Source organism: Clupea harengus, chromosome 24, assembly GCF_900700415.2.
Source record: "Clupea harengus chromosome 24, Ch_v2.0.2, whole genome shotgun sequence".
NCBI classification, from domain to species: domain Eukaryota; kingdom Metazoa; phylum Chordata; class Actinopteri; order Clupeiformes; family Clupeidae; genus Clupea; species Clupea harengus.
In genome coordinates this window covers 2,410,585-2,431,965 of record NC_045175.1, presented here as the reverse complement: position 1 = coordinate 2,431,965, position 21,381 = coordinate 2,410,585, and the positions used below count along the sequence as shown (strand labels likewise).

At 42.8% G+C, this 21,381-nt stretch overlaps 3 protein-coding genes across 3 annotated transcripts; 1 reads left to right on the top strand and 2 right to left on the bottom strand.

Moving 5' to 3' along the window:
* Positions 1–1,357: 1,357 nt before the first annotated feature.
* On the bottom strand, positions 1,358–5,578 carry psmb3 (proteasome 20S subunit beta 3). Its single transcript, XM_012840031.3, has 6 exons — positions 5,429–5,578; positions 4,559–4,743; positions 4,231–4,338; positions 3,411–3,588; positions 2,946–3,040; positions 1,358–1,532 (listed from the first exon to the last, which is right to left on the bottom strand). The coding sequence occupies exons 1-6, from the start codon at positions 5,429–5,431 to the stop codon at positions 1,484–1,486; spliced, it is 618 nt and encodes a 205-aa protein (XP_012695485.1). The 5' UTR covers positions 5,432–5,578; the 3' UTR covers positions 1,358–1,483.
* A 479-nt stretch (positions 5,579–6,057) lies between these two features.
* On the top strand, positions 6,058–10,920 carry LOC122128822. The gene is made up of 7 exons (XM_042703668.1): positions 6,058–6,109; positions 6,852–6,912; positions 7,141–7,267; positions 7,380–7,416; positions 7,542–7,849; positions 8,011–10,640; positions 10,784–10,920. The coding sequence occupies exons 2-7, from the start codon at positions 6,885–6,887 to the stop codon at positions 10,918–10,920; spliced, it is 3,267 nt and encodes a 1,088-aa protein (XP_042559602.1). The 5' UTR covers positions 6,058–6,109; positions 6,852–6,884.
* Positions 10,921–13,259: 2,339 nt separating this feature from the next.
* sp6 (Sp6 transcription factor) lies at positions 13,260–14,905 on the bottom strand. The gene has a single exon (XM_031562299.2). It carries the CDS (start codon positions 14,409–14,411, stop codon positions 13,452–13,454), a length of 960 nt encoding a protein of 319 aa, XP_031418159.1. The 5' UTR covers positions 14,412–14,905; the 3' UTR covers positions 13,260–13,451.
* Between the last annotated feature and the right edge of the window lie 6,476 nt (positions 14,906–21,381).

Sequence of the window (21,381 nt, the reverse complement as noted above, 5' to 3'; positions counted from 1 at the left end):
TGCGTGAGTTGAAGTCGAAGGGGGCGTGGCAGGAGCAGAGTTCAGCGCTGGCGTGACATATGCACACACAAACCACAACCACACGGCCCTCATGCCCATTTTCCTTCAGGGCAAAAAACTGAACTACCGTAGTTCACATTTCCCCCCAGCAGGCCCACGCTATATTGCAAAGGGGATTGGGCGAAAAGTGAAAAATGATGCAAGGTATTTGTTTGTAAAAACTGTTGACTGAGAGTGTTCAACTACGGCTAAGCAAAATCGGGGATGACCGGTTTATTTTTATTTTCAATGGTTCATACTTTCTTCTGTGTTGTCGCAAATGATGTGTGATTCACTAGTAAAACATCTCGGTGAAGTGCTGCATTTGGGCCCAAAAGGGATATCCTGACATTCCAATCAATACAGTGGCACATAAAAAGAGCTTTACATATTTAGTATTGAGTTCAGTTTGCTGTCTGACACATAGCTATGACAATATAGTACATTTTGATATTTGTAGCATACTAAGTTCATTTCCTCAGTAACAAGTAGGATGCCCACACCAGATGTTATTTATATAGCACTACTACTGCACAAATGCAGAAAGTATGTCATCTGAAAAAGCTGGTGTGTGCCCTTTAAGGAGGGGTTTGTGGATAGCACAACCACTTCATGAAATGCATGTGACCATTGAGTTGCAGTTTTTGACTAGCAGTACATGTCTTCAAGGTTGCCAATGTTTTTGGCATCGACAAAATCCAAAAGTAACGTAAAGTAATCAAGTTACATTACTTTAATATTGTGATACTTGGAATAGGTTACTGACTACAATTTTTAACAGGTAATCAGTAATTGTATCGGAATACATTTTTAAAGTTATCCTCCCAACCCTGGTTACCGCTATGCTATAAACAGAGATCCTTCACACTTCTGCCTCAGCATGAGAAAGCTTGATCTTTGGCTAAATCTCCTACAGCAGATATTATCAATCCTGCTCCTGAAACCCTGCATGTTTTTCATCTTTCCCAGCCCTGGTCTGCATACCTGAATAGCACTCAATTAGCTGAACATATGTGATTTAAGTCGGTCAAGAGCATTATAATTCGACACCTTTCAGTGTGGCTGGTTCAGGGAGAGATCAATAGATGCCTTTCCGTGCAGGAGGGGGTCCTGGAACAGACCTGGGTCCTACAGCATTCAAAATATTTGGAAATTGCCAATTGTCACATAATTGAGTTAGCAGAAAGAGATCAGTGGGAGTTTGTTACTATTGGTAAACTTTTTAAGGTTTTACACAATGCTAAAAGTGTTAAGTCACTGTAAGTTCGAAATGTATTTCTCTTCAGTTCTAGACAAATGACAAGGCCACACAGTCAGAGACACTACAGATTTCATTTAATGAACAGGGCAACTCCAATAAGAAAAAAATAACAATATGAGCAGTTCTTTTGTCATAGAAAAAGTGAGGTGGTGAGTGAAAAACTGGTTGCAACAGTTGAGAGGTCTAGTCCATCCTGGCCTTGAGGGTGCGTGTGGTGATCTTGTTCTTCTCACTGGGGAGAAAGAGACACAAAACACAACATTAGTTGTTAACCAGGCACATGCCCAGAGAGATTCAGATGTGGCTCAAGCCTTTATGGCCTCTGACTTGAAGAGTGCCCATTTTGCAGGATCATTTGTTTCTATCCATTTCTAATTTTACTTATTAATTAAAATATGATTTAGTTTATTGACGACATACATTTTCCATTAACAGTGTGCTGAGTGCAGTTTACGCACGCATATCGAGCTGACCTGCCTTCAGCGGTGACAGACAGGTAACGACACTGTGCCTTAAGCCTCAGCATTGCTTGTCACGGCTCTGAAAATGATCCACTATTTCGCCTGCAATGGGCCAAGTAGCCCAATTTAGACTATAGCCCACCACTACCCTTAACAACAAACAAGCTAGTCTTGTCAATGAAAACTAAGAATTCTGATAGTTCCTTTGTCAGGCAACTTATAATCGTATAACAGGGAAATAGAACAAGGATAACATGGTTAATAATCTATGCAATTATATTTGGATATCAGAAACGTTAGTGGGTCACCCATTTCTTGTGGTGAGGATAACACTGATAAGAGCAGTAGCCACAGGCTGATGAGGAAATGGTCAGCACGATCCACACCTTCATTGATAGACTATGGGTTATTGTTGAAGGTGTGCAAGGCTATAGCTCATAGGTCTACTTACAACAATGGATAGATGGACAGAAATAACTGTTGCTTGAGCATTTACCTCCCAACTAACACACAGGTTACTCACACTTAGCTGTTGACATGGGTAACTAAAAGCAGACGAATTTCTGAGTATTTACAGGTATTAAGCAAAATTCAAAGCTTAAAAGAAAAAAAATGACTTAAAGCAGCAATACGGAGCTCTGTTCCAAAACCAACTACCTAAAAGGCATACAAAAACCTTGCAAACACCACCAACAGCCCAGCTGACACTGATAGAAGCTTGCCAACACACTAACTGGTGTCTTTTGGCAGTTTAGCTGGCAATGTCATGCATGTGAAAGCTTTTCTTCCATTTTTGCAGGGTGTACCAGCCCGTTACACAGAACTACATAGGGCATATCCTCGATGGCTAGTGGGTAAGACACAGGTGTTTATCTGTCCTTCACATGACCATATGCTATCAAAATGAATGAGGATGGTACCTAAACTAGTTGCCTATAAAACCATATCTCAAAGTGTCAAATTGTTGCATAGAGTTACTTCAACATATGATAATGTTCAGCTTAATAATAATAATAATAATTCATTTGATTTGTAATGCACTCTTCATTCAGAAGAATCTCAGAGTGCCAAACACACACATCATCTTTCGATCTGATGTAATGTTTAATGTGTTTGATGTAATGATGTTTAATCCAGGGGGAGGAACACAGTGTGGTAGTAAGGAGGAGACAGAGTAGACTCACATGACGTGCACAACAACCCCCATGCCTGAAACGGCATCCCTGTCCACAGCATTCAACATGGCCTGGGAGATGGTCTCAAACAGGTCCTCTGGCCCCTGTGGACGCACAGTAGAAACAGATAGATTAGCAAGACGCACTGCAAGGGAGTAGTGACTTAAAGTTATGTTCAATAAGTGCACAAGCCCAGATCGCAGTGAAGATACTCAGCCACATCATTTTGATCAAGCACCTTCAAAGGCAACATCGAACGCAGAGTTTTGGTAAGGACTTACAAGTAGTCCGGGAGTTCGCATAGGCACTAATGTGATGCTGCATCAACTTAATACAAACAGACTTCCAGACGAACCTGAGGAGAACTACTCTTGAAAAACTGTCACCATGAATTAGACATTTGAGTTGTTGGAGGCTCGGCCACTCGTGCTAAGTTTTAGGTCCATGCTGCTTCCTCTAAGGCGGTTCACTCACCAGGTCGGCCTCCCAGAGAGACTCGCACATGCCGTACATTTGCTCTGAACATGTGCCGCTCACGACAAAGTCTTCCGTCACCATGGGACAGCCGATGAGATCCAAGGAGCAGATGAAAGGCTCGAAGGTCTTGGGGTCCAGTCCAGCGATGACGGGCTCAATGTAGTATGGCCCAAACCTATGTGAGAGAGTGCTCTCAATTCAGTCAGCCATTACAAAAGCAGGTGTATCAAGACTTCCATCAACTTATATCTCTAAATATTTACAAATATCACTCATCTATTGACTATCTATTGTCGCAAGTCAATTACATTTCCAGTTTCTGAGCATCAAAACTTTTTATGGACAAACTGTTGACATATGAATACATATTGAATTTTTTTTTTTTTTTTAAATCACAGTGGTAGAAGAAAAACCCTCCATGTTTGGACTTTGCGTACAATCCTTGCCGTGACAGGCACAGAAGACTAGAAGACAGTGTAATGTAGGTGAACTCAGCGGTCAGATGTGTCCATCTGTCTCTGTTGCTTCTGCAACTAACTGACTAACATGTCCAGTTATTCCACGGATGAAGCAGTACACATCCAGTCTGAGCTTACCAAGTGCGTGTAAGTGCAAGTGTAATATTTGAACTGTGCTGAAAAACCTCATACAGATTTCTTCAAAAAGAACATCAGAATTACAAGGACAGATGACCACAGTATTACATCCTGTGATCACTCTAACGTTATGACTGATAAAGTAATGTTAAAGCATTATCAATTACTTTTAGTACAGCCATGTCAATACAGGCATGTGAAATAAAACCATAACTACATACCTCCTTTCATAGAGCAGATTGGACACCATGCTCATGAATGTCTTGGGCTTGATCTGGCGACCTTCCTTCAGCTCGTAGAGGTTCAGACGGAACTTGAGTCTTTGTGCTCTGTAAAAAGAAGGGGAGCGCCCAGGCAAGAATAAGATCAGCATGAAACGATAAGAGGGAACGCCAAACAACAGTAAAAAATAAACAAAACACTGCAATGTACGACAGAAGCAACTTGGTTGAATGGGCATTTCTAGAGGTGACGACTGAAATAACATAACTATGATATAAAACATTTTAGAAAGTAGCATGTATTAAAAGTTTGTAAATTCAAACGTACACTGTCTGTACGTCTGTAGCCAGGCCCGCCAGTCCGATGTAGAGTCTGTCTCCCATGGGGAAGACCTTCTGGAAGTCCGTGGTGACCATCTGTGCCTGCACCCCAAACCGGCGGTCTGCTGCTATAGCCACACACTCTTTCCCCCGCATGGCCATGACGGCCCCTCCGTTATAGGACATAATAGACTACAAGCACATAAGAAACATTGTTATTTGTGAACATCTTAACACCCACAATAGCAAAAAGATACAAACGAGACTATGCCTAATTTGTTTATTTGGCTGCTGACTTATTTGGCAATTTGATTAACAATGACAGCTAACGTTACTGTAAAAACAAGGATTTGACAATTGTCGACAGGAATTCCGAGGTAACCGTGAACGATTGTTGCACACCTGGATATGGTTTTTCAAAGAATAACGTTATTCTACATAAGTTGTTTAGATACTGTCGCCAGCACAGTATTCTCCAAGCCATCACTTTCGATTTAGCTAGCTTCTGCAGCCGGTAATGTAGCCACAGCTATTGCTAGCAGCGCAAAGCAGATGCCAGGAACTGCTAGTTTGCTAGCTAGACACCTTGCTAACACTTGAATGATCAGTAGTTAGCCTGACTTTATTTTGACAAATGGCTTCAGTTCAATAGATTTATATCAGACTAGGACAGCCCTTTACGTTGCCAAATTTAAAAGCAGTGGATAAGTATACAGTAAATAGTATAAGTATAAAGCTGACATCATTTAGCTAGCTAACTGCTAGCTAACTTGCTAACTTAACGTTAACAGGATAATCAACTGTGATTCATCTATTGTTGAATCACTTACTACACAGACACTAGACATCTAGAATAGCATAAAGGTTATCTACTTACCATCTTGAAATCTAGACGTTTTTGCTTTAGGTGACGAAATTATACTGCCCTCTTTATGCACGGTCAGCTTCAGTTAACGTTTCAAGTAAAGCAAGCCCACAGTGACTACACGATTTCTGAGTGAATCAACCATTACAGCAGTTGTCTTCTTTGCTTTGTCGCTGATTGGCTATCCATGGAACTCTATTGTAAAACCCTTTTTTCATTGGCCAAAGAGGCAACTAGGGGATTGTGTTTAGAAAGCAAGGGTGGTTGAGGAGTGAGTGGACCACCCCCTAGCGGTGAAATTGTATATTGTTAAAACTGAGGGAATTAGCCCACGGGGTTTATGTTCAGTTTTATTATGTTTTCTAACACAACTTCCGGGGGGGAAACATCAAGAACGTTCTATCACTTCTGGCTGTGTGTGTGTAAATTCTGACCAACATCCAAAATGTTGTGGGATTGTAATTATAAATTGTAACTCTTATCAAAATTGTAATCATTATTCATCAGAATACTTTCATCATAATGTTTCAGGTCTACAGTCTGGTTATTTTGATGTCATAAAGGATTACATCAAAGTCTGACATTCTTAAATTCTAAATTCTATGAAGTGTCAGGTGTCCATTTGAGATCACTCTTTCCTGATTTAGAGAATGAGTTGTCGCAGGAACATGTGACGTTCTACCTGGAAATAAGGTATATATAACAATTATTTCAGGGGTTTATCCACTCTCATGTTTATTGATTTAACTGCAGCTATACTGACAGGTCTGTTTTTAGACTCTTGAGTTGTGTTTTCAATTAAATATGAACTGAATTGAAAAGCCATGATCTGTTAACAACTGCATGTAGACATTAACATGCTAAGTGTCTTAAGCACTCAAGCCCCCCTCAAGACAGTAGGCTAGTAGTTATGCCGCTCTAGAATACAAATGTAATTGTGACCACTGCCATTACCCAGTTAAAGTCCCTCCAAAAGGTCATTTTGAACGTATGGAGGCTTTTTACAGTTTTAGAATGTTTTACCTCCAAGATTCCAAACACAATAGCCCATTTCATATAATCCACACAGATCTGTCTGTCACACAGACAACACTGCATATAACGAAACGTTTCACACTTAACTTTTTCAAGTTAATATTCACATTATCTCTATAAATCCACGTTCACATCAGTTGATTGTTGTCAACAAGAGTATACATAGTAATATATAACAATATATGTTCAACATAGATAGCGTATACATTGTGAATATCAATAGCTTCCTTAGTTAAATGGCAGATTCACATACACAATGCACATACACAAACAAAGAAGATTACATTGTCACCAGTTGTAGCTTTAACATAGAATGTTGAGGGGGGGGGGGGGGTCTAAATATGTTTGATTTTAGCTGATTGCTGTTGATGAATTCAATATTTAGTGTTTTGTCTTGTAGTAACTTGAGCAGTCCAGTGGGAGGACTACTGCCATGGAGCACAGTGGCACGTCTGGTGCAGGTTGGCTGATTCCTGATATTATATGGCAGCATCATGTACATCTGAACTTAAACCATTTCAATTGCTGAAAAGTGAAATTACACAATAGATTACAATTAATATGCTATATATGCCCCACAATATGTAGTCCTTGGTATACGGCAGCCTATGTCATTATTTGTGTGGGGCTTACATACAGAAGCTTCCACTCACCCCACTCAGTCATTCACTTCCAATTGTCTTTAACAGTCTCTGCTCGTGAAGCGTACTCTCCTGTCCAACCTTCTGAGGAGGGAGGTTATCACGTGGCATCCACCTTCGAGATGCCTGAGGAGCTTTCACCACTCACTGACTATCTGTCTGATCTTACAGACAAGTACGTCCATTCCTTTTTGCACCATAGAGAGTCTCTTAATTCTGCAGAGGCATTTCAACACTGTCTCAAAACATGGTGTACAATGAATAACACTGTCTTGATCTTTCCAAAGGGAATGGGTGGCTTTCTGTCAGGCAACAGCGGATCCAGTAAGTTGTCTGTTATAGTCTGTCATGAGATCATCATCATCATCATTCAGTCTGTTGTCTGAAAGGCTGGCTTTTTCTGTTGTGTAAATTACATTTTTGACTTTGTGTCTTCAAATGATCAACAGCTGTCCAAGGAGCAGTTTTTCAAACTATGCGTGAGCCTGGTGCAGCATGTGACCATGAGCTCAGTGACTGCGGTTGTTCCCGCCCTCGTGAAACTGCTAAGAGAGGACCCACAGCAGCTCCTGCCAAGCCCAGAGAGAGACTGCCTTTTAGAGGCAGAGACGTCAGGCCCATCTCTCAGATGCATTGAAGAGGGACAGTACATCGCAGTGCTCAGGAATGCCGGGCTGACGAAGGCTGTCCTTAAACTGAGCAGCGGCAAAACTCAAGATGCCAGATCTCCAGACTCTCCCCTCTCCTCAGAAGAGAGGTATTTTAATTTACACAATAAGATGACTGAGGGTCATTCAATAGCATGAAATTAAATGCAAAAAAAGTGTGTTTCTGTAAATGTCCAAAGGAATTAATTGTTTGAATGTTGTCATGACATAAAGTTTCAGTCTGTTTTTTTATTTTTATTATCTTACTCAGGTCCCAGATCTCATTACTGAATGAATTTGGGGTCACAGAGGAAGGCATCCAACGCAGTGTCCAGGAGACCTTAAAGGAACTGAATGTGGTCGGCTGCCAAGCTGGCACTGAAGAGTTGACCAACGCCATTGTAAGAGAAGCAGTGATATGGCTAAACACTAACCTGGCCGAGTTAAAAAAGACAGTTCCAAATGAATCAGAAAGCCCAGCTCCTCGTGAATCTTTCAGCCCTGACAAGTTAGTCGAGAAGATCAGTATGAAGCTGAATAGTCAAAAAGGAGCACAGGGTGCTATGCAACAGCTTCTCTGCTGGACGAGATGCAATTCAAAATGTTCCTCTGAGGAAGATTCAGTTCTGTCCTCAACTGTGGGTGACTCGATGACAGTTGTCATCAGCACAATCGAGTCAAGCTTGGATGAACAATCTTCGGTGTGCAAACCTGCCAAATGTCTGCTGTCAACTATCAGGCAAGCTGAGAAAACCCTTGCGTGCCAAAGTTCTTCCCTGTCTGATGTGTTTCTTTCTGACACAGATCTCTACGGAGGCAGTGTTGAGTCTATCACACAAGCGGGAGGTCAGACTCAAGCCGTTCAACCAGGAATGCAAGCGCTTTACTCTGGTGATTTCCTTTTGAAGGCCAACAAGGCTGTGAGCAGTGTTCTGGTCATTAAAATGAAGCAGTTCGACTCCGCTCCTTCAAGTGCTACGTATCTCTGTGCAACTGATACCCGAGCTTCTGTTGCCATCTCAAGGAGCGAAACAGAGCATTCACCTGAAGTGTATCTTAAACATGCAGATGCTGCTGCCTCAGAAATTGTTGACCAGTTTGCAAGAGACCTGCAAATGTGCGTTGAGTCACTCCAGTCACTCAGCATTTCAAACAAAAGTGACTTGGGTTCCCCAGAGGGTCAAGGCAAGGGCTCTGAAATGAAACTAGGAAGTCTCGAGAGCGCGCAGGACATCCCTAAGAAAGAATTTACCTCCGCTGCCTTGACAATGTACCAAAGTGTGCAGGGTAAGGTGAGAGAGTTCTTTCCCCGGTTGTATTTTAATAGGAAACAACAGTATGAACATTTGGAGGAAATACCTTCAAAGGATGACATATTTGACCAATCAAAAGCCACCCCTGCCCTCTCTGGCCCTCTGAGTGAGAGTGAAGATCTGCCAGTGACAACTGACCTTCAAGATTGCACCAACGAAGTAATGGGAGAGCTTTTGATGGCTGTTAAAGAACAAATAGCAGAAGACCAGACATCTTGCACTGAAGGAAAGATAACACCAGCAGGGAGTTACCTGGCAGTGAACATTATGCTGGAGCTCGAAAACAACTTGTGTCTGAGCACATCTGGTCATTCTCTGCAGAGTTCAGCTGAGAAGCAAGGTTCTGGAACACCCTCCATCCTGTCACCAGGGTCAACTGCATCTGATCTTGTTGGGACAGTTGTTGGCATTCAGACCCTGTTACAGTCCACAGGATATGATGCCATGGACACTGATAGCAAAGGGAACAGCAAGGGAGATTCAGCTGTTTCACTGGACAAGTCCCAGGTTGAAGTGGAGGCTTCTAAGGTAAAAATATGGTCAGCCACCAAAGGGATGTTTGGAAGCCTACAGGGGAAGGTGAAAGACCTTTTCACCAAGTCCCAGCAACATGGTTCAAAGGTCGAAGACAAAGCATCTGCCGAAGAGGCCATTAGCAATGTGATTATCGGCACTGAGAAAGATGTTCCAGAATTTGGACCATGGGAACATGATTCCGAGGACCTCCAGCGGTTTCATGACACAATAAATGCAGTGTTCCAACGTTTTGGAGAGGTGGATGTACAGCAACCTGCTTCAGCTTCTTCCTCTGCTCCAAAGAGGAAACTCTCACCTTTGAATCAAGAGACATTACCTGGGGTATTGCCTATCTTTTCTGAGATACCTTCTGAAAGCCCTTTCACTAACATTGACTCGGATGGCGCGGATGACTTGGATGACGCTGCTGTAGATGAATCTGCAGCTGGCATCACTCGGGACACCATGGTTGAAGTTGTGAAAGCCATACTCGAAAAGGTGGATCTCAGGGATCCTTCTTCGTCACATGCCCAGGGTCTTACATCAGTTGCACAAAGCTTAGAGAGATTCTTGTCCAGCAGCAGTGTCAACTCATCTTCTCAAGACCTCATTGACCATATCTATGGTCTTTTCATGAGGAGCAACAACACAACCCCTGAACAGTGTGCTTCAGACACTGTGCTTTTGAATCAGGGGCAGAGGAAAGAATCAGGGATACCGGTTGCCTCCCAAATCCTTCATATTTACATTGAGGAGAGTGTCAAACACCTTTTTCTTTCCTGTTTCAAACTTCCCTCTCCTTGGAGTGTGAACAAGGATAGCTCCCTGCAACCTGCCCAAACTTCCAACTCTTGCCCAGGTAGCCTGACCGACATGGCTTCAAACTATCAAGACAAAATGGCCGCCACTAAGTCTCCATCGCAAATACTGAGTGACACAGTATGCCTTGTCAATACAATGATGGTGAAGGAAGTGATAAACAGTCTGACTGTGGCACTGAGTTCAAACCATAACCTGGAGGGCTCCATCCAGGACCAGAGTACTCTCTCCACCAGTGCTCTTATAACTTCAGGTAAATTGGCTCACGGGTCACTTAAATGTCTGAATGAAATGCTTTTGCAACATAATATCATACAAACATAAAACCTGGTGTAATGATGTTTTTTCTCTCTCTTGGGAAAGGTTTTCTCTGTACCTAAGCTTTTATTTTCTTAGTTTCAGGCAATATGTCTGCAGCCAGTGTTTTTCCACTCCATTCGTCTTTCCCCTCAGAGACGAGCAGAGATGGCCGGACGCCTAGGAAACGCTCTCCTTTCAGAATATTTTCTGCTCGAACGAGGAAGACCTCTTAACTAAATCATGGTGAAAATAAACTGCTAAGCATCCATTTCATAGGCATTCCATTCTCTATCCTTTCAGTTATGTATTTGTACCCTATTTATACCTTATGTATATACCTCACCAGAGCAACATTGGCTTATAAAGAAGCTTATTAAAATGGTAACTGGTTTATATTTATGCATTGCGCAACAACAATTCAGCCATGTCTTTGAAAATGCTTAATAATGGTAATAATTATTATTTTCTGAAACTCATACATACTCAATAACACCATGCATGTGAAGTTCACTTCATCTGAGGTAAAGCTTTATTATCTCAGAAACATGTTATAGTAATCTACTTACAATCAGTCTTTAAACCATCAATTAAATTATCATAAACAATTTGAAATAATTCTGTAAGTACCACTTAAATTTCCAAGAACTAAATAAAAATCCAGTGTAAAATGCATCTAAAAGAATTCATAAACAAGTAGTTCACTCAAATACACTAAAACAAACAGCAGTATTTCCAGTGTCTAAGTAATAATAATAATAATGTAAGAGACTGTCCCCATCCCAATAGTTCTCATTTTAATTCATCAATAATTGCTACTGTAAAAAAACAATAGAGTTTTAATTCCAAACAAACTGGGTGGAAATTTCTATACACGTCAATCCTTTTCGTTTATATACGTGTGTTTACATATGCGTCCCTCACCCCGGCGCACACAATTGAACAAAACCAACATACAAAAAAAATGTAAAACATACAACATGGTGAATCAGAATAGCAGCTGACTCCTGGGTGGATCTGGCAGACCAGCAGTCTGGTACTGTGTCTCTAAGGTAAAATATGTGAATACAGACCAGCAGTCTGGTACTGTGTCTCTAAGGTAACATATGTGAATACTGTGCAAAGCTAATTCATGTAAGTGCCATGCATAATTTCATCTTACTAAGCACTAGTCAATGCAAGTGTCAACTATTCTCGAAACAAAACCATGAATAATATCCTAAGTGGGTGATATATTTCTCTTAATGTGCTTTTCTTATCATGCATTTATTTGACTAACTGTCAATGTGGGCAACACATACTACGTTCACCATCATGCGGAACTCTCCAAAATATCTAAGGCTGCACATTGAACTGATTTAATGCAACTAACAGTAATGCTTCTTATTGCATAGATACATTGTGCAGTGTGACAAGAATGACCTGTTACACAATCTGTTTCATTTTAAGCTATTTGTAAAATTAAAAGTGACCTAAAAACGTGATTGTTGGGGAGATATGTGAACTCAAGGTGAACTGTTCGGTTATCATGCTATGAAATACTGAATGAATGAATCCGATTCATGTTATCACACCGAATTTCACAGTGGCCACTGAAGTCAGTGTGACATGGGTAGCATTCAAAATGGTGAAGAAAATCAGTGAAATGGTGACACTTCTTCAATTCAATGGTAACCACATGGTAGGTCATGGAAGATTCTAAAATAGCTTAGAACTATTTTATGCCACGTCATAAAATGATACAAGTTGGACCCCATCTTTTCTCAAAGTGTGCTGATGTTGTTTATACAAATGCATAAGAGACTATTCCAGACCCTCATACAGATGTATTGCTCTCTCCTTTGTACATCGCTTTGGATAAAAGCGTCTGCTAAACGACTAAATGTAATGTAATGTAAAGTATTGTCTTTGTTGTGCCTTTCACTTTTCAGTCATAGTATTGACAAGATCATCATGACAAGATCATGACAAGATCATGAAAAAAAATGCAAAAACATCAAAAACATGTACAATTGCCATCTCTTCTATTGTACACAATGACAGCCAGAGTCTTAGTGATCTTAATTTGAAATCCTTCAAGTCTGGTGCAGTGGAATAATAAATAATATCATTAAGTTCATATTACAATGATAGGCGCTTTAATAACTTGGACTTGATTAATCTAGAGTCAAGTCAAGTTATCTCCGAAATATTACAAGGCACATCGCTCATGAGAGAGATACAGACCCTTAACTCTTTCTGAACACAGTGTCTATGTTACTTCCAAAAGGGCAAAGTGGGCAGTGGTGCCTGTTACCATCATTTGCAGTAGTTTTTGGTGTGTTGTGTTTTTGTGATTGAATTGAAACAAAAGTGATTTCCACTCCAACATGTAGACACTGCAGTGATTACAACATTAAAGAAATACAATTGCAGCAACCCAAGAACAGTGGAGATGCTATGGTAGTAACATAATCTTGTACAGCATTAAGCATTGTCCATTCTTGAGTGACCATTGCTATCTCATTTATAAACCAATGCTCTGTTTAAGTTATCAGTTCGAAAAAGGAGCAAAAAAATAAACACATACAGTCTCTTCTGCCTTAAGTCAGTAGCCGACTAAATAGGAGGGTACAGAAAGACTACCTTTTAAAGACACTTTTGGCTGCTTTATGCTACTGGTCCCTCAATCAGTCTGAGTGTAATAAGTGTTGGTTGCCTTCCAGACTCTTAAACAGTTCTGCATTGACTGCCAATAAGAGCCATAGTCATGTCCAGGTGATGTCAGTTAGCTTAGCTTGCTTGCGTCTGGCTCACTCTTGGGCTTGCAAGGGGCCTCGGCGCTTTCCGTCACGACAGCCCCGTGCGGAGAGGGCGGGAGGCCCAGAGAACCCCCGTCTCCGTTTGCCCTCTCCTCCCTGGCACCGCTGCCGCCGGCACCAGCGGGTGAGTCGTGCGTTCGCATGTGCTTGGTGAGGTGGTCGCTGCGCATGAAGACACGTGTGCAGACGGCGCAGCTGAACTTCTTGGCGCCCGTGTGCGACTGCATGTGCTTCTGCAGCTCGTCGGCGCGCGTGAAACGCTTGCCGCAGAAGAGCCAGTTGCAGACGAACGGCCGGTCGCCGCTGTGCCAGCGCAGGTGCGCCTTCAGGTGCGACGTCTTGGCGTAGGCCTTGCCGCAGCCCGGGATGTGGCAGTTGTGCAGGTGCTTCCGCAGACGCGAGTCCTCGCCGCTGCCAATCTGACCCAGCTGCTCAGCGTGCACGCAGTTTGGGCACCGGCACACGGCCTGACCGGACGCCCGTGAGCCCGATCGCCGTTGGGACTTTGGTCGTGGCACAGAAGTGGCGCCCTCTTGTGGCTCCTCCATTGTGTACACCTGCTGCTGCTGCTGCTGCTGTTGCTGCTGCTGCTGCTGCTGCTGCTGCTGTTGGAGGAGCTCTTGAGCGCCCAGGGGCTCCATCTTGAAGCCGTCCTGAGGGAAGAGGTGGTGGTGGTGGGGGGTCAGACTGAGCTGGGCAGGGGGTAAGCTGCACAGCTGGGCCTCGGAGCAGTAAGGACCCAGCGCAGACTGGAGGCCCATGGAGCCCCCCTGGCTCATCCCCGCCAGGCCCACCCCATGGGCAGCCGGCAGGTCCATCCAACTCCCGGTCCCTGGGTGGAGGTCCCACCAGGGGCTCACGTTCATGTCGTCGCTGCTGCCACTAGGGGGAGCTGTCCTTGGCCACGGCTCATACGGATGTGCCATGGAGAATACTAAATGTTGATGTGCCCCGGAAAAAACAGATGAGAGACAGAGAGAGAGAGATGGATGGATGGATGGATGGCAGGTTCTCTTTAGGAAGCAGTTTGGATCAGCACATCGTTCCCAAGCAATCTGGGGGAGTAAAAAAAAAAAAAAGAATGTTAATGTGTGTTAGCATAGATTCAAACTACGCCTGGAACGGTACAATGTTTGTGCTCACAATAAGCTCACAAATGAATTTACATAGCAAAGATCTAAGCTGAGTTGCCATATTCCTCTTGCTTTATGTTTATTTGAAAATGAATTATTTTGCTGATCTGCAATCAGCTGTCTGGTCTCAAACGCTAGTCTGTGTCCATTGAAGTTTACTACTCTATAATATACTGTCACTCAGACGAGAGTGCAAAATTATACTCATGATGGTGAAACACCTTACGCACCACAGATCAACACACACTAGCCCACCAGCTGAAACACACACACACACACACACACACACACACACACACACACACACACACACACACACTAGGCCCACAAGCTGAAGTCTCTGATGCTTGAGCAGATGCACACACACACAAACAAATATAAATGCAATGCACACACACAAACACAGACACAAACACAGACACACACACACACACACACACACACACACACACACTCCCATGGGCGAGCTCATTCTCACGCCGTGTGGTCATAAAGACAGGGCAGACGTGTTTGGGCACGAGCCCCCACAACATCACGCCCCCCCCCCCCCCCCCCCGCCCCCCACCCCCGCCAGTAACCCCTCTAGCTGACAACGCATCCGCTGCCAGGTACTTCCCACGGATGACAGACACAGAAGAGAGAGAAAGAGGGAGGGAAAGAGAAGAGGAGAGAGAGGGATAGAGAAACAGCGAGAGAGCAAGAGAGAGAGAGACTGACAGGGAGTAAGAAGAGTGAGTGAAAGAGATGGAGAGAACGAAGAGTGAGTGAAAGAGAGCGACAGAGATAGACAGAAAGAGACAAATAACCAAATCGTCGCGTACCCCTCTCACAACGGAGGCCCTTGCCAGACCGGGTGCCTATGGGATGAGCTACAGCTGGTTGGGAGGAGAAGAGGAAGAAAGGGGGAGGGAAAGCAGAGCGGAGGGAGGGAGAGAGAGAGAAGTGTTGACAAGAGCAGCCCCGTGCCGAAAGGTGGCAGAGAGGAAGACGGCGCAAGGGGAGGTATGGCTTCAGGCCAAGCGCTATTTGTACGTCTGTTGCCTTTCTTTTTCTTTTTTTTTTTTTAAGACGAGGCCCTGGGCAGACAGCAGAACCTGTTTTTTTTATGAATCACACAACATGATTTACAACAACATGGCCCCAGGGGCGTGCCGGGCAGCAGAGCGGAGTGGCGGGGGGGGGGGGGGGGGGCCTAGGAGGAGACCGGGAGAGCGAGCAGCCAACCCCTCCTACTTGCCTGCGACTGACGGCAGGAAGTGTTGATGGTTGCAGACGGCAAACTTTTCAAAAGCATGAGAACAGAACGCCAACCAAAACACGGGGCGCAATTAGATTATCCGTATAATTACACGCGCCTATCCGGCGAGAGCTTCCTATGAGCAGCACAGCACAATAGATGGCACCAGTGACTCGTTACTCTGTTTACTTGGGATTTACATGGTGGGTTCCGGAAGAATCTAACTATGCGTTTATCGCACCAGGAAGTGTTAATTCCCGTCCAACTCTATCATAAAATGATATTGTAGCCTACATGTGATAAGCATCTATTGGGATGGATATGCATCTTTTCTTTTTGGAGTGAACAAATTTACGCTAGTGTTTTTGATAAAGCGATTAGTGGTTCACAGGCAATATATGTTTTAGAGCCTGTTTTCAACATAATTTGATTTAAAGCCTGGCGTGTCGCTTGTGGGCAACCACGGAGTTGGCTGCAAGTCTTTCATCTCATTTCTGATCATATCGTGGCCTCTTACCAGAGTATTTGAAACATCCATTTGAGCTGTCTTTCTCGAAGGCCGTATCAGCCCTATGCTTCAACAGAAGGCACGACAGCATACCATATGTGGTTTAACGCTAAGGCACACACCTTGCAGATCTTCTGCTTATTTCCAAAGCACCAAGGAATGGGCCCACTGACGAAATCGGGAACGTTTTCAGACGCTCGCCGAAAAAGCGGTGGAATCGTTACAAAATCGTAAAGTGATTAGTTTGGAATTCCATAATTAGAAGTCTGGAGTTAAAGGTCAAACTGATTTATTTCACATCGCCCTGGAGCCACTGTGTCACTGCCCTGTAATTTCTGGGGAATGTGAAGTCAGACACACACACACACACACACACACACATACATGGGCCTCCTGCAACAACTCCCCACCTCCCATAAACAAACAGTCTACTTCCATTCATAAAAAAAAAGCAGAGGATGGGGTGGTGGGGGTGGGGGGGCAAAGGCTCCACAGGGTAACAGCTGGTACACAGGTCCACAACACCCGGAGGGAAGAGAGGAGGAGGAGGAGGAACAGGAGGAGAGGAGAGGACAGAAGAGGAGGAAGAGCCCCCGGTCAATGACATGGCCCCCCCTGTCATAAAAGCTGCCTGACGGAGGGCATCCTCGGCCTCTCATTTACGAGGCTCAGTAATGGGAAGCAACAGACAGATAGAGCATGGAACCCTGGGACAAGTCTGACATGTTTGGAGAGCGAATGAGGGCCCATGTTGAGCAACAGAGACACTACATCACTCTAGAACACTCTAGAACCCTCAGACACTACAACATACTACACTACTTGCACAAGGATGCACGACGAGGGCCCCTCTGCTGTAATGACTGGGGAGGCATTGAAAAGTGCAGAGGGCAGAGGGGGGACACGGTGAACCTTAACGTCCCGTGTCATTTCTAAAGAGCTGACGATTTTCAGGTCTACCCTGAGTAAAATCATAAACTATGCAGGGTGGTGCATTTGATGTGTTACTCTGACAAACACGCTTGTCGTGTTACACATCTGTGGTACTCTTCTGCGTATCCTGAATGTAAATAGTGACAGACCATAAATAACATTGAACTACTCTGTCCTCTCAATCCGGATAATGTGATCTTCATCTCTCTCTTTCTCTCTCTCTCTCTCTCTCTCTCTCTCTCTCTCCTTCACTCTCTCTCCCTCACACACACACACTCTCACACACGCACTCACAGACACACACACACACACACACACACACACACACACACACACACACACACACACACACACATACCTCTCTCTATACCTTTGTGTCTTACGGACAAAAATCTGACCAAAATCCCTAACACCCTCTGAACAGAGAAATTCATGTGTTACTCTGACGACCAACACATCTGTCGTGTTACACATTTGTGGTATTCTTCTGCGTATCCTGATTGTAAATAGTGACAGACCATAAATTACATTGAACTACTCTGACCTCTCAACCAGGATACTGTGATCTCTCTCTCTCTCTCTCTCTCTCTGCTCTCTCTCTCTCTCTCTCTCTCTCTCTGCTCTCTCTCTCTCTCTCTCTCTCTCTCTCTCTCTCTCTCTCTCTCTCTCTGCTCTCTCTCTCTCTCTCTCTCTCTCTCTCTCTCTCTCCCTCCCTCCCTCCCTCCCTCCCACTCCCACACACACACACACACACACACACACACTCACAACTTTCTCTCGCTACCTCTCTCTATACCTTTGTGCCTTACTGACAAAAATCTGACCAAAATCCCTAACACCCTATGAACATACAAAGTCCTGGTACTCTCAACAGCACGCGCCATACATCAGAAGACTACAATGCCAATGTATGCCTCCATACTGACACTCTGCCAGTGGGCCGCCACATCTGTGGGCCAGTGCACCATTGCAACCAAACTGCTTTTACTCGCCCTGTCTGTTTTATTACATAATGGACAGGTCCAGGGCCGAATTTCTTTCCCACCACAGCCCTGAATACTGAGTGTCAACTTAAACTGAATCCACTGAAAGTGAACTTGAGCTCAAAAGTATGTGTGATGTTTGTCATTGTGTTGTTGTCGGTATCTTTAGTGAAGGCATAGTACAGCCCCCCAGCTGTCTTCAGTGTGAAGATGTGGAAAAACGTTTTCAACTAATTTTTTTTTTAAAGCTATTCTATTCTGTCTACTTATGTGACACAATCTAGCCAAGAAGAAATGCATTGGATTTAAACAAAAAAAATCTACTAAAATGTCAGTTCAACCCTGTGAGCCTTCAGAGTTCTTTGAACAAACTTTTGTGAACTGAAGGTTTGTAGGCCTAAAGCAGGCGGTTATATTTCCTTTAAGATCACAGTCAACTTAGCCTTAAAGTCACAAATAACTGAAATGCATTAGGTCAGCTGTAAAGTAGAAACTACAATACATAGCCTAAATACATAGCCCATTATTTGGGCACTTTTCATATGTGTATTGTGTTTGTATTTTAATACTTGTGATTTTTAGCAATCCGCACACAGGTCCAGTGGTGGTGTTGACATGAGTACAGGAATTCATAAACAAACTTGTATGCGATTCGTGAGCCAAATCTCTAACAAAAATGTAACCAAATTAATATCCAGTAGCCTAACTTTGTGTTTTGTACGTAAGTTAGCGCCTTTGAGGCCACAAGTTTACAGTTAACATCCTCAGAAACTTACGAGTCTTGGAGATGATACAACTGTGATACAATAGCCAACTTCTAAATGTGATCAGTGTCATTGACAAAGTTCTCTAAAATATACGACACATCAAAATAGCTGATGCAAATAGGCTACACTGACCTGACAAGCGCGGCCCATTCTCAGACTGTCAAGAAGCCTGTGAGGATGCGCCGACATCCTTGGTAATGAACGAATCAAATTCATATCTACATTCCACCGTGTTCAAGGTGTGTGGATTTATATTTACCTGTTTCACGCGAGGATTTCTCGATGTGTGGGGAGGCACAATTTGGCATTCGCATGAGAAATAACTGTAGAAAGAGTCCCTTTCCAAAAGACAAAAAAAGTACCCGTCCACTTAGATCAAGAGGAAATTCACATCCCCTTCACTGTCAAACATTCTCTGCAAGACAAAGTTTCCAGACGACGCGACCTGTCCTTCGGCGTAGAGTAGAGACATTCAACCCGACGAAGTTTATGATAGAGCTTTGTAACCGCGGCGCCTCCAAAGCCCCACCTATTCTTGAGATCACTCTTTGCTTTGATGATGCGATAGCGAGGCTCAGGTTGTTCACCAAGGAAGTTGAGCACCTTTTGGAACAGTAGTAAACTCAAAACTCGTGAAACTGACAGAAAAAAAATCCTAGACGCAGACAGTGAGGTAAAACAAGAGCCCCGAGCAAGTAATTAACATATAATTAATATAAAATGTAATTTATTGATATGAAATTTAGCAAAGAGGAATGACTATGCCATAAAAACAGCGTTGTTTGATTTCATTTTATAAACCTATTTGACATCACCTTGCAGTTTTTGGACAATCATGGTTCCATAAAACTAGATGGTTCCATTTTGGAAGAAGAGCCTCTTATGTTATGGTTTGCCTATCTCGCCTGTTGGCTACCTGAACCACCTTCTCGTCCTGTGGGCCTTTTCCTCCTTCTGGGAATCAGTTGGGAAGCATGGGGTCAAAGGTTACAATATGCCTCAATGATGGGTCCCTTGTCTTTTGACCCTGCCTAAGTAAAGAGTCCAGGTGAAGGCAGGACACCTGCAGATCCCACAGTCTGGTAAAGCAAAGAGAAGCCTGACAGGACAGGAGACAATTAAATACAATTAAAAATAATACAACTAAATTAAGCAGGAAACAAAACCAGAGATTTTGTTTTGGATTAAGCAGAATATGAAAGTCGATCTCATATATTTGATTTAATATGAGTTGACACACGAGAGAATATGCTCTTTCCCACTGTAATAATCAATTACTTAATTTTAAAAACGAATACTAATTCACTGGTTTTCAGTAGTGGGTTAATACTCTTTCATGTTTTATAAGTGCTTTGTGCTTTATTTGTGTGCACATTTTTTTTTTTAAACATTGCCAATGAGTAAATTGTTTGCTGAATGAGTCATTTCTTTAGGAGAGCATTCTTGCACTGTCCAGATCTATTGCTTTGTTTGAAGGCTTGTCACAAATTTGCCACATTTGTCAAGAGATTACAATTAAATGAATCAGTTCATAGAGTAAACAAACACTTTAAGTTGTTAGTTGTTTCACAATCAGTTTCCAGGCTTTGACCAAACGTTTTCCAAAGTTCCAGTTCCAGTTTTCCAAAACCTCAAGACAGGTTTGCAGTTCAAAGGATAATTGATTTTTTGTGGTCAGGTACTTGATGATTTAATGTCTGTTCCAGACAGTTTTCAAGACATGTTGTTTTATCTTTCACTGGTGTCTTGTCAGAGAGATGTGCTTTGTACTATCCAAATAAATGTAGTTCTTATCTTTATAAACATATTAAAATCTAATATATGTACAATATGTAATACTGCATGTTGATATTTCTCAATCGACTGATGGGTAAATGTATTTATAATGTAATATATTGAGACTAAATTGCATAATACTTGATAAAGGTTCAATTTTAGGGTAGCTGGGAATTGTAGTACATTAAGATTAACATTATGTAGTTATGTCAATCAGACTGAATATAACTCTTATCAACCACAGCTGTCTAATAATGTTTACATCTATGAGTAGGCATGTGTATATTAATAGTATACATCTATGAGTAGGCATGTGTATATTAATAGTAATGTATACATCTATCAGTAGGCATGTGTATATTAATAATATGACTCTCACCTCCTTTTTAGATCTATAATCTTTTTTTGAATCCTGTGAGCCTATTCTGTGGTTTACTGATACTGTTAAATGAAGAAATTGGGGAAATTTCAGCACAATTGGTTTGTGTTGTGCATCAGCATACGTACTGCAGTTTTATTTTCTCCCCTTGCTCACTCAATTCCTGTCCTGTCGTGGCAT